General features: G+C 34.1%; 1 protein-coding gene across 2 annotated transcripts in view; it reads right to left on the bottom strand.

The window, feature by feature from the left end:
- Positions 1-9,224: 9,224 nt before the first annotated feature.
- Positions 9,225-14,704, bottom strand: part of LOC145685783 (uncharacterized) — a 54,101-nt gene continuing 48,621 nt past the window's right edge. For both annotated transcript variants that reach the window (XM_081758310.1, XM_081758311.1), the window contains exon 9: positions 9,225-13,861. In XM_081758310.1, the coding sequence (XP_081614436.1) occupies positions 12,063-13,861 (1,799 nt within the window). In that variant the 3' untranslated portion in view covers positions 9,225-12,062. The remainder of the gene's footprint in view (positions 13,862-14,704) is intronic.

Genomic DNA, 14,704 nt, shown 5'->3' with positions numbered 1-14,704 from the left:
AGTTTCTCGTGTTCCCCAAAGTACATGCGGAATTAGTGCAAGTGCCTTCCGCTCGCATTACCTAGATAAAACGGCTACGATCTTGGTACTAGCACTTGTTTCAGTGTCCAGATCTCAAATATTTATCTTTCAGCCTGATTCTATGTATGAATCCGAAATTTCAAATCTAGATAAGGGGCACCAAAATTCATAGTTTACTCTCGGTGCTCATATTGTGATTTACTAAATAATAATTAAATCTAAATGTAAGGTATACATTTGATATTTTGAGCAGACTGAGCAAGGTAAATATACGTAAAAACTAGTCAATACTTGTCTTAACTGTTTGTTTTCTTAACTGTCAATGAAATAGGTGTATTGAGGAATTTTAAATATTCGAGTTTTGTATTCCGGTTTCAAATATAAATATGTGTGTATTTCATCTCGGTCCTGCAACCGGGTGGACCTAGATTCGACATTCGAACTCTCATCCGGATCAAATCAGGTTATTTTTTAGTAAGGCAAGCATTTGATCTTTAGTGTAGAATGAAGGAGACAAATAGACTTGTCAATATTCGTCTTAATTTTCTGTTTTCTTCTTCACTGTCAGGACTTCGTGAAATTACTTTCGGCGAATTTTTGATATTCAAGTTTATCACAATTTGGGTGGGATGTGGGTTTGGATAAGAATCAAGATCTGATATCCGGATTTCGGATGCAGATCCGAATTTCGAACCCAGATCCGAGATCCGGATCCAGATCCGAAATCCGAGATCCGGACCCAGATCCGAGATCCGGATCCAGATCCGAGATCCGGATCCAGATCCGAGATCCGGATCCAAAGGATCCGGCCATCCCTAATGCAGAGTCGTTTTGACGTATGATTAGCGTCATACTAGAGGATTGACTACTGCAGGAAACATATGTTAGTTGAACTCTTTAGTATAGCACTAATCACGCGTCAGAACGACTCTGCATAAGGCCTATGGTGTTTCATTATATGGAAGCAACATTGTTAATTCAGTCGCTTGTACCAATTTTTCATGTTCGGAATGTTTGGGAACGAAATAACTGTCCATGCTTTCTGAAGTGCTAGCAGAATACATGTTCGATTTATGCTTTTCGCATGCTATGTGATTATGTGATCTTTGATATCCGCTCTTCCTGCATAAGCTATATTAATGTAACACTTACACATTTTACACCCCACTTCATGGTCATTTCTTCCTTGTTTTATAAATGACCATTCCATTGAACATTTCTCTTGAAAAGAACACTTACACTTGGGCATGATGGGAATTTTATACACCACACACCGGCAATGTGAAACAAAAACGTTGACTTCACCCTACCGACAAAGAAATTCATTTCACTTAACTTCACTTGCAAAAATATGTATAGTATTCCCACTGAACTGGATAAAACATTTGATTGTAAAATTGCGCTCCAGAAGACGCAGTTAACATGCAGCGCCTGAGAACAGTATCGTCATTGTTGATTAAAGTTCGAACAATGAAGTAAGTAGTTCTGCGCTGCCGATACAAGTAGTTAAAGCCCGTCACCGGGAAAAGGAGGTTCTTTTTTATTGGAAGTTATCTTCAAAAAATTATTGCCATATGCCTCCTTTTGAATATTTCGTTAAATCTTTTTTTTTTTTTTTTTTTTTTTTTTTTACATCTGGAGCTAAACAACAACCTATAGAACGAAAGAATGAATACGATTTTGAAACTCCGTGTTGTTTATTTAGTAAAAGTAATTGGCTACACAAATCTTCCGAAAACCTTCAGTTTTTAGTTGACATACTAGCTACTTCCTGCAGGTTGAATCTTTTTTTATCTGAAGACCGAAAACCGTGACAAACAAGCGTCACGAAAACCTTTTTCGGGACAGTTTATTCTTTCGTTGAAAACCGGGATGTCTGGTAGCCCTACTGATACCGGGACTCAACATTTCTGAAAAAAAAAAAAAAAATCTAAAGGTCGAACGGCAATTTTCCTTTTTTCTCCATCATTAAGCCTGGATTGACCCGCTAGTGCACTTAAATGAGAACTTAGGTCAATAGTTGATGATAAACTGAAAAATGTAAATTTGTATAGTAAAATGTTCTATATCTACGTTCCATTTCAAAGTCTGAGGAACTCATGTTTACCAATCTGATTCTAACGCCGCTCAATTAGTAAGAATGTCAGTTAAGATTGATTTCAAACACATCTGGTCAAATCTAAAACTGGATTTGTTTGACTTCTCCATCATGCTTTTTTAGCACCACATACCATAAAATACATTCAATGTCATCTTCGCTCTGTTTTCTAGAACAATAAGAGCATAAGTAATCATAGCTTAAATCTGAAAGAGACAAGATTGCGAGAGATTGCAATCAAACGTTTAGATCGAAAGAGACTGAGGTTTGATTTGCATGAAGATCTATACACTGAAATCTACAAATATTAAATTAAACAACTTTGGAAATTAAACTGTTAATGCATTACTTAGTTGAGATTAGTAAAAGCAAATGTCCATGTAATAAATTAGTTATTATGAATGATCCAAGTTAATAGGACGTTTATGTGTATTCAGTTTCATTCTATTTTCCAAAAAAACGAAAAATATATTTGGATGTCGTAGCGGTTTATACGAGCTCGTACGCCTGACGATGAAAAAGAAATCTCGGCAAACATCGAAAATATCTTATTTCGAAGTGAGCTACTATACTTCTGTTTTAACTGAATCCATGATAATGAAGAATGGAGATTGCCAAGATATGAAATATGTTCTATTAAAAGAAACTGTTGACATACAAGTTTTGCTATTTTGGCGTCAGTCGTATAATACTTAGAAAGTATACGAAAGAATGGAAGTACTCAATAACTTTCAGAACTTTATGACTTCAAATATTGAACACTATTATATTGGAATGAGCATAACATTAGTCATTCAATATTTTGTTCCATAGTTTTTTTAAAGAAATTTTATGAGGATATTGATATCTTTTCCTTATCCATCATTTTGAATATTATATTATAACGAAGAACAGTTCACTATTTACAATACAATTTCTTAAATGTGTCAAAACGTTTCTTCGAATTCTCTTCAACACATAAGGGCCCAGCATAGCTGCTGCACTAGTTGCCCTTTCTCGGAGCTAATCCACATCTCGGACTTTTACGGTATATACCTTACGTTTCAAACTTTGACATACAATAATGTATCGCTAATTCGAGCGAGATGAATTCTTCATTACTTCGATTATTATTGAAAACTTGAATTGTACGAACGGAAAGAATATAATTTTTTATATCTCACAGATTTTGTACATGCATAGGCCTAAGTCAATCGATTATTTATAGATCATATAGCGTCATACTACGCTACTATTCCTTTTTCGATGTGTGCTTTCATTTTTGTTAAAAAAAAGACCTTACACTATATTTTTGTAATTCTATTTCGTTCCACTTCCAACGCGTTTCCTATAATTAGTTCAGTTAGGCAGTTTTTAGGCTTGATTTAATTTAGTAAATCAAATTTGAGATGATAAATTATAATTTAGGTCATAATTTCAATTTTTATTTAATGCATTAAATAAAGTTTTAAAAATATATCAAGTATTTTTTCATAAGCATAGAATTTATCTCAGAATTAATGTTTTACACTACCTTTAGCGACATTAAAGTAATATATGAAATAAAGGATTATGAAAATGACGAATATTTTTAGAAGTTATAACTATTTCTTCTCTTATAGTGCTGTAACTTTTTCTAACTAAAACCCAGCAATAGTCTCCCGTTATATAAAGATTCCATCTACCTTGATAATTCTGCTTTATTTTCTGAATATTCTGAAGGGACCTTTCAACGTGCTCGTCGCTCACAGCTCCTAAGTTCTTGAGGAAAGGCCAGTCTTTCACGATGTAATGTATTTCAGTTGACCTACCGTCACAAGCAAAAAAAAAAAAAAGTATTTTGTAAATCTTCCCTATGGTCGTAGTGATATTGCAATATTTGAATCTTTTCAAATTTGCCAGTGATATTTGTTATAACCAATCATATCTAATAAACACAGAAACACTTTCGTGTGTTTTCCTAATGTTTATGGAATATAGCATTGGATTGATGGTATAGTGTTCTCTTTGTGTAACAATACGACTTTAAGGCTTAGTTTTGAAGACTCGACAATCAGCATCCATTCTTAAGGGATGTGTTGAAAACCTACTGCCTCCATTATACCATTTGTATATGTAAAAATACAAAGGGAATTTTCCAAGACATACTAGGGTGGTTACGACTTTAGTCGACCTACCTATAGTAATCGTCCACCCCAAAAAGAATTACTCGTAAGATCACTATTTATTACCGCTCAGTATCTAGCACTGCAGTTTCGAACGCACCCAAGTATTGTGGTTATTCAGTTTTTTGTGTAGGATTACTATCCTTGCGATTTGGTGGGAATGTGATTGTTCGTGAAGTCGTACGCAATTGTAGCTGGAGAACACAATATGAACACACAATATGAACACAATATGAACACAATATGAACACACACAAGATATTTTTTGAGGATCTTGCAAACAGGTAAGCAAGCTTTAATTTTATTACATTAAAATGAACTGATCAATTTGAATTTCTGACGCGGTAATATATAATCATTAAAGATTGTATTAATTAATGTTTTATTGTTAAAACATTTTTCGTTATGTATATTAGGGGTTGGTCGATTACTGTATTGACGATGTGAATGCATATTTTGAAGTCGACCATCCTGGTCGATTACTATGTTTTCCGATAGCCATTAAATATTGATACGATTCTTGCCTCAAGGTTCCGCGAAAGAAATAATAAAGCATATAAAGTAGGAAATATTTTAACTTCTGAATGAAAACAGTAATCGACCTAGGGTGGTATCTTCATGGTCGACTACTGTATTTGAGCTAATCATTGAAAGTCTGATTTGAAAAATAGTGCTAAATAATTTCCTAATCATCAATTGTTACTGGTTATCGTCATGAATTGTCTCATAAGGCATTTCATTAAACACTTTATGTCTTGATTTAATAATTTATTTTAGAAAAAAGGCAATTTAAAGTAGAAACATGGAAAGTACTGAGATTGAAAGTATTTCTAGCGATAAACACATCATTAAATGATGTTGTAGCTTAGTTCATACCCAACATTTTCATGAAAGGCCCTACCTTTCCATTCATTTAAATTAGGGGCATTACTCTCTAACGTAGCCAACTTTGAAGCCGATATGCAGTGTAGGTTTGATCACGCATAGCTGCTAACTGAGTTCAAAAGCATTAAGTGTTAGGCTCAAAATTTGCCCTTTTTCTTTAGGCAGGAAACAATTTATTCCATTTTTCATTATGTTCGCTTGCCTGTTCCCCTAAGTGATTGTACATACCATTCGATTTTTGTCGTATGACTCACACAAATTACATTTAGTAAGTCAGATGTAGTAATTACTTTGTTAGTTTCATTCGATTCCGAATCGTGAATGGGAACAATGTTATTTAAATCAATGTATGATACCCTTGTAGTACGACAATTAGCGTACGATTAAAATCGAATGGTGTTTACAGACAATAATAGTTTTCTTGCTATGTAATTGTATTTACCATTCTTATCATGACCGAAAACCTAAAACAATCTCTCTCTTGTTTTCAGGGAAAACGGTCTAAGTCAAAGCTCCAATGGCTCCAGTCAACAAGAAACGTTTGTTTAACTACACTGAAGATGCTATGAAGAATGCTTTGGAAGCCGTAACGTCGAAGGGAATGAGTGCGCGAAAAGCCTCTAGTACGTTTGGTGTGCCATAAACACCAGTTTTAGATAAATTACACAGCAGGCGTCCAGAAGGAAGAAAAATGGGTCCCTCAACTATATTGTCAGAGAAAGAAGAGAAACAACTTGCAGATTGGTTGATTGCTGTGGCGAAATTAGGGTTTCCTAGAAAAAAGGACGATCTTCTAAACACGGTGCAAAAACTTGTTACTTCTGGTGGTGGTCCTAGGCCATCCCCTTTCGAAAATGGGCGTCCTGATGTTGGCTGTTATAATGCGTTTTTTGAAAAGACATCCCGAACTGTCTGAGAGATCGCCTGAGATAGTGTCGAAAGCGCGTGTGTGTGTATCTGTAACAGGAATAAGAAACTGATTTAGTGAACTAAAAGATTATCTGACTGAATCAGGATGTGAAAACACTTGGAGATCCTACACGTATTGCACCAGGTTCAGAAAAAGATACTATCACAGTGCGAGCTGGTTTTACTGCTGATGGGAAAACTTTACCAACGATGGTTGTATTTCCATATGTAAAACATCGTGGAGTCGGTTCTGGCAGGATATGGCTTAGGTCTATTCGATTTCAGATGGATGAAGTCTGAAACGTTTTAAGAGTATGTTGCAAATTTACTTCTACCATGGTTGGAAGAACAACAAACCATGCTTCCCGTCTTGTTTTTTGTTGATGGGCATAAGACACACTTAACTCTTCACACAAGCCAGTTCTGCTCGGATAACGGTATTATTTTGTATGTCCTTTACCCTAATGCTACACACATATTGTAACCTGCTGATGTAGGAATTTTCAGAGGCTTGAAAACTGACTGGAAACGAATTGTTCATGAATGGCAAGGTCAGAATCCTAACCAGGTCCTATCTAAACAATATTTTTGTCCACTTCTCTGGGAAGTAATACCACGTAGAGCTACACCAGAAGTCATAAAAATGCCTTTAAAAAATGTGGACTTCTCCCATTTGAGTCCAATAACGTTGATTATACGAAGTGCTTCAAATCAAGAAACATTGCTTAGTAGTGTTTCTGAAGATAGCAGTAAATCTACAATTATTAATGAGAAATATACAATTGCGCTCGAGGTTGTGAACTATGAACTTGGGTTGGATATGACACAAAAGTTTCAAAAACTAGCGGAATCTTGTGAAGAAACGAACGTTTCTGATCACGAACTTCCTATATTTACACTGTGGCGAAAACTTTGGCAAAAAGGTGTTGAAAACAGACCCGATAGTTTGTGTACAGGAGGAATGGAAGCTACAAAAGAAAATGCATTCCAAAGTGCTACGCCGGAATTGCTTGAAGTTTACGCTAGTGACCAAAGTACTAGTCAAATTCATAATCTTCCTAAGACTTGTACACTTTAATCTAGCCCTACATCAAGTTCTTTTCAAGATCATTTGTGGTGGCCAGGCGAAAGAAGATCAGCGAGGAAGAATAACAACAGAAGATTGGAGAAACTTCCTTTCCCTGTGTCTTCTTCTGAATGGATAAAGTACTACTCAGAGAAAGAGAAAGCTAACGTCTTACAGGAGAGAAAGAAAGAAGAGCGTAAAAGAAAATCAACGGAAACAAAGGAAAAGAGAAAATCTAAAATCAAGCCAGTTACTTTGGAAGGAATGTCCACTTTGAACCGAGACAAAAGTAACCAAAATGAAGTTGAAGACAGTGCAAAACGTTTTGTCGATGACATGCAAGACAAGGACGAAAATGTAATTCAAAATAACATAGACCTAACAAATACCATTGGGACTTCTTTCAGTGTAACAGACCTGTGCGAAAGTGTGCCAACAAATAGGGAGAAAACCAGAAGCACAAATGATGTTGGAGATGATGCTGCAAATGGAAAAGTTGAGTGTATGCAATGTGAACAGTACGTTGTCACTAAATTGAATAACCCGCTAAAGTGCGTTACATGTAACCAATGTTCCGGAAAAATGCATTTGGTATGCATTCCCAAAATACAGCGAGCATTTTATCCTGATTTAGAAGCATCAACTGCACACACTTATGAAGAATTTCAGTGTCCTCGATTCTTTTATAAACAAAGTGACTCCAGTGATGAAGAATTTCTGTTGAACTGTAGTAGGATGCAAGCAAACGTATTACTAACATTAGTATTACAGTTCTTTGCACTATACTAGTTTATTAGAAGAGACAACATACAAATTTAAAAAAAAAAAACAGTTTTGTAACATATTGTGAAGTGTTTAGGCATATCTTTCATATTTTAAGCATATAACTGTCTCATATTTTTAGTGGTCGACTACTGTAACAAACACAGGTCGACCACTGATTTTGTGTGGTCGTGCACTATACGTTTTAGTAGTTTTCACAAAATTTAAATTTAAAACAACATTAAAAAAATGTTACTCAACGTTTGATCCATTGTATTTTTGTAGAACATTGCACTCTATAAACTGCATGTACTTTTTGTCTTTTATAATAAACCAGTCAGCACTAGCAAAGTTTCAAAGTAGATAGTTGCCAAATTCGGTCGACTACTGTCGCATTTACCCTAACCAGAAAATCGCTCATGCTTGTTCCTGAAAATTCAAATTCTAATATTGAGACCCAATAAATTCTACTTCTTCAGCGTTCGATCCCAGCCCCCGCCAAGTGAACTTTGTGGTGGACAAACACCGTGTGCGTGGGTTTTCTCGGGGTTCTCCCGTTTCCTCCCACTTTCTTCATTCCACCATTTCATTCATCACTCATCATCACCGTCTCCTTTAGCCTAACCGGCATAACCGTGGGACGTAAAACTCAAAGATTTTTCTACTTCTTCAGCTTTGATCCAAGCAACTCAACATAATTCTCAGTAAGATATAGATCTTTCACCAAGTTATTCAGTTTGACTTGATTAATTAGAAAGGGTTTCTTTTTAGGTTATGGGGTATAGTTTGGGTCAAATGTCATAAATACTTCAAGCAATTTACCTATTTGATCTGCTGGACAGGATTTCTCTAGTTTTGAAGGAACTAGAGATTAGAAGTTCAAGTCCATGTGGCACGGGTTTCATAGCGAATGAAACTTTAGGGTACTCAACATTAGATTTAGTTTTTTTCAAATGGTCCTTAATTTTGATAGCAGATAATTTTCTGCATTGCTCGTTGGTTCACGCCAGACCATTAGCACTGCGAAAGTTAGGTCTCACCGGAAATCGAACCCGGGAATCCCGCACCGAAGACATATACACTAACCATGTATATAAAAGAGGAGCAAAAAGACTTATTTGCAAAAAGAGTTGCAGGCGTCCAATTTTCATGCAGTGGTCTTATATTTTTATCAGCTACATTGTACATTGCTGGAGACATTATATGCTCGCGATTGGATTAAGTTGTTTTGGTAGAAAGTTATTTGCATTCCGAGAATGCTAAGAAGTTTCTAAATGATAATATCTAGCGATGATAAATAAGGAATTTGAATTGGAAGAAAGATTGCTATGATAAATAAACTGCATATTTATTAAATGTTATTACAAGTTATTTTAAGGAAAATATATTATAAATCGTACATTCTGGTATGGAAGAATAATTTACATTTAAAATTACAAATAAAACTACAAATATCAACTAGATTAGTGATGATGTATTTTCATGCCCGTTACCATGCTGATTACAATATATTTTGGTTATAGAGTGCCTTGCTCCTTGTATGTCACACTGCATTAACCCTGGTCACACACTATTGTTTTTACTACTTATTTGTTGTATTCCACTTTTTTTATTAATACTTTCATCTGTTAGAAATTTCAAAAACTTATCAGTATCCCTATTGCTATAAATTTACTTTTCGTAATGTTACATATCATTTTCTCTTTAGTATTCCTAGTGTTTGTTAAATAGAAAAATAACTGTAGTGGGTTACTACGGTAACGAGCAGGATGTATCATCAAACTGTTCCAGGCAATAGCTGTGAGGAACAACGATCTTTAATCAATTTATTTCCACAAACAATACACTATCTATAATGAAAAATAAAATCATATAAATAACTGTTATTATTATAATTATTTAATTTTAAAAATAGTTTTACAACTTTGTATGCTCTATAGGCTAAATGAGAGAAAGTAAAATAAATTATTAGTATAAAACGAGTAATGAAGTAGTCACAAGAAGAGTTTGAAACCTTAACTAACAAACATTGTCATTACTAACCTAGTGTCACGAACCAATCAACTGCTCTAGAGTTTTTAAATTTTATTTTGTGCAGTTGCAACATATTTTAAGATATATATATAATTCCAGTAGTTTAAAAGCGTAGCCCATCTTACGAAGTACTGTATTATCTAGAAAATTAAAATAGCATGTCTCTATTTATGAATTTTAATATTTGTAATATTCGTTGGTAAAATCTATTTTCATATAAATAAATACTAAACTACTGAACAGTTATAAATTAATCAAAGAATATGTATTAGGCCTTATACAGTGTATAGGCGCGAAATTGCTCTCTAGCCATCTACTGATTTCCCGAATTGAACAAGCATCTTGGTTAAAAATGAAATCTTAGTTTCAACGACATAATATTTTGAACACAGTATTTGTGAATTAATTTTCTATAAGGCACTATTGGCTAAATCTAAGACTAAAATTAACATATACAAATGTTAAAAATATCAGTAGCTAACACTGGGAGAAATCGGTTAGTATTAAATTAAGGATCTCCTTATATATGTACATAGTATCTACAATGTTGCTGTGCTAAAGCTTTTTGATGCTTTTTTTTTTTTTTTTTTGTACTTTCATGTATGAGAATGAAAACTCGTCAGTGATAACATATACGTTTCGATTTGTTTATTCATTGAAGTTTAGCGTTCCTTTTCTGTACTTAAGCTAATGAGATGTGGACCTATAAGTTTAGGTGGAATCAAACAATTGTGATGTGTTTAATGTTCTTTCTCTGGGAATCCAATTTGGAACCACGTGCACAGAAAGTGTACACACTACCTACTAGAGCAGTGCGGAAGACACGTATTCGGATTCCGTGTTAAACTTGAATCCACATCTCATATATTGTAGGTTCAATAGTAGAAGGAAATGTGAAATTCCTAGAAAACAAAGAGCGCTTCTTTTACTACTAGGCGTTTGTCAAGACTTAAAAATTTGGGATTTTTTTTTTAAATGCGGGTTTGAAGAATCATTTCAAAGGATTAGAGAAATACACTGTACAAAGCAGAACTCATAGAACAAATAATTAATACGTGAAAAGTACTATAAATTCAGTCACTTCATTCACCATTCTATTACTAGGTTATAGTAGACATTGTTAAGAATATTTAGAAAAATTAAGTTATATCAAGAGTTGTAGATTACTGCATAAAGTCTTGCTTTATTACACAAATTCTCTTTTATTTGTGTAGTATATAAAAGACTGAATACTAAATTAACAGTTTTATTCAAATGACGGTCTTATTGAAACTTTTTTAAAATATACTGATATATGAGAGCACATTTGGTTAGATAAGTAAGTAGATTCGTAATATAATACACACTGGATTTGAACTCGTCACAATGTTCTTTTTTTCATCTCTACATTTGAAATCTATACTGTCGGCTAACATGCTGAGCAAATTCCTTCATGTAAAATACATCCACAAGATACCTTTGAATACCCTCATTGGATTTCTTGCTACATTAGTCGTCTCTATATGATTTTTTTACCTTCGAGGATTGGAAGGACTTTTCAAGGTCAGTATCACCAGGGGATTTCTTTTAACAATAGTCGTAACTATACATTTTTTAATTATTTGAATACACAGGTAGTTTTCAAGCCGACTATTCCGATTGAATTTCTTGTCACAACAGTTCCAAGTATACGATTTTCATTTATATGCGTACGAAGGTGAATATCTCGATCGAATTTCTTGTCACAATTGTCGCTCATATACGTTTACTCATCTGGGCCGAATCGAAGGTGTAGTTGAAGGTGACTATTACAATTGAATTTCTTTTCACAATAGTCTCATGCATACGAGTTTTTCACCTCCATGTGAACGAAGGTTCAGTTACAGGCTACTATTCCGATTGAATTTCCTCTCACAATAATCACACTTATACGCTTTTTCACCTGTGTGAGTATGGTGGTACATTTAAAGGTTATTACTACAATTAAGTTTCTTCTCAAGAATAGTCGCATGTATACGATATTTCACCTGTGTGAGTACGAATGTGCACTTGAAGATCACTACTCTGATTGAATTTCTTCTGACACTAGTCGCATATACACGATTTTTCACTTGTGTGAGTATGAAGGTGCATTTGAAAGTGACTACCCCTATTGAATTCCTTCTCACAATAGTCGCATGTATACGAGTTTTTCACCTGTGTGAGTACGAAGGTGCACTTGAAAGCTACAACTCTGACTGAATTTCTTTTCACAATAGTCGCATGTATACGGTTTTGCATCTCTGTGAGTACGAAAGTGCACTTGAAGGTTACTACTTGTAGTGAATTTCTTATCACAATAGTTGCATGTATACGGTTTTTCACCTGTGTGAGTACGAAGGTGCCGTTGGAGGTCACTACTCTGACTGAATTTCTTCACACAATAGTTGCATGTATACGGTTTTTCACCTGTGTGAGTACGAAGGTGCACTTTAAAGTCACTACTTCTAGTGAATTTCTTCTCACAATAGTCGCATGTATACGGTTTTTCACCTGTGTGAGTACGAAGGTGCACTTGAAGGTGACCATTCTGATAGTATTTCTTCTCACAATAGTCGCATGTATACGGTTTTTCACCTGTGTGAGTACGAAGGTGCACTTGAAGGTTATTATTTTTAATGAATTTCTTCTCACAATAGTGACATGTATACGGTTTTTTACCTGTGTGTGTACGAAGGTGCTCTTGAAGGTTACTACTATGATTGAATTTCTTCTCACAATAGTCGCATATATACGGTTTTTCACCTGTGTGAGTACGAAGGTGCACTTGAAGGTTAGTACTCTGATTGAATTTCTTCTCACAATAGTCGCATATATACGGTTTTTCACCTGTGTGTGTACGAAGGTGCTTTTGAAGGACACTACTATGATTGAATTTCTTCTCACAATAGTCGCATGTATACGGTTTTTCACCTGTGTGGGTACGAAGGTGCACTTGAAGGTTACTATTATTAATGAATTTCTTTTCACAATTGTCGCATGTATACGGTTTTTCACCTGTGTGAGTACGAAGATGCACTTGGAGGTTACTATTCGTAATGAATTTCTTTTTACAATAGTCACAATAATACGGTTTATCACTAGTGTGATTACGAAGGTGCACTTGAAGGTGACTACTATGATTGAATTTCTTCTCACAATAGTCACATGTATAAGGTTTTGCACCTTTGTGAGCACGAAGTTGCGGTTGAAGGCTAGTACTCTGATTGAATTTCTTCACACAATTGTCGCATTTAAACAATTTTTCACCTGTGTGGTTACGAAGGTGCAGTTCAAGATGACTACTCTGATTGAATTTCGTTTCAGAATAGTCATGTGTGTGCGGATTTTTACGATTAGAACTACGAAAATTCTCTTTTTTACAATGTTCGAACTTGAAACTTTTTTCATTTTTTGTAAAATCGACGTAATCGAATTTATTAATTCCGGCAAAACCGTGAAATTGTAAACTATCACCTTCTCGATATCGGTAATTATTATCGTTTTGGTTACCAAATTGTATATTGGAAGATTTACAACTGTTATTTTTCTTTGTATAATTTTCACGACAAAATATATTGTGTGTGTTAATAGTGCCTTCTGTTAATCCCTTATGTGTTCTAATATCTAAAGAACTGAAGGAATTGTTTTTGTCTAATCTTGTTTCAAATTTAGAATTAGATTCGATCGCCATTATATTTTTTATTTTATTTTTGTGTAAATCATTTATATTTCTTGCTTTATAAAATCGTTTATCAGAAGAGAAATCACAACTATATTCAATTGTTTCTCTATTAACAAGCGAAGTATTATTTTCTAATTTCTGAGATGGTGGAAGTGTTTGTTTAACTGTGTTACAAGTTCCGTGTCGATATCGTAAATGCCCTTGTAAATATTCACATGCAGTAAATGTTAAATAACAGTAGCTGCACTTGAAGATGCAACCTGAAAGTACAGATTAGTATTTTTAGTTATCACTCAAATGTATGCTTAAACTTGAAAACTCTCCTGACTTATGAACATTTCACAAAATTAATCAGAAACATTGTAGAAGAAAGCTTGATTTTTATATTTCTTCTTTTAATAACTAATTCTAGGTACTATTATCAAGTATAATAAGAATTAAAACACTTATTTTTTATTCTAAATTAAATATTAAATTTAATGACATAGAATGAATCAATAACTAAGTAATAGTGCTGTCTAAAATTATGCAGAATACACATTCAATGTGATCTAAAATCAATTAAAAATCAAAATTTTGTTTTTAATTTATATATAATTTACTTGTATCAGATGATCAATGACTTTAATTATCTTCCCACACTATAACAGACTGATGTCTAAAAACATAGTTTATATATGTAACGTTTATCGGCAGTGATATTCCTTTTTAAAAAAGTATTTCTCGAAAAGATTAAGTTGTTATGTCAGCGTGTCTGTAAGGTCAAAGCTGATCACCTGTTAGCATTAGGATTCCGAACTAAAGCGCTGAGCATATACATGGAACGGAATTGGCTTCTATATTGGAAGAAAAACTCGAAAAGAGTAAATATGTTTTAAACAGAAAATAGTTACAAACTAATAGATTTCGGGGATAAAGAGTAACATTGCACATGATATTTAAGTTCAAGTTCAGACCCCATTAGCATCCTGAAGAATATGTATAATTGTGACATGTAAAGATAATTGAAAATGACTTATATTGGTATTGAATCAATAGCTTTCTGGGCCCTAAGTTGATTGAGTTGATTGGTAGCAGTTCCGATGACGTTTAAGTTCAGCCTC

This window comes from Thermobia domestica, chromosome 5, assembly GCF_964235325.1.
Source record: "Thermobia domestica chromosome 5, izTheDome1.hap1.1, whole genome shotgun sequence".
NCBI lineage: Eukaryota > Metazoa > Arthropoda > Insecta > Zygentoma > Lepismatidae > Thermobia > Thermobia domestica.
The sequence above is the reverse complement of the archived record's forward strand: the minus strand, read 5'-3'. Positions and strand labels throughout refer to the sequence as shown.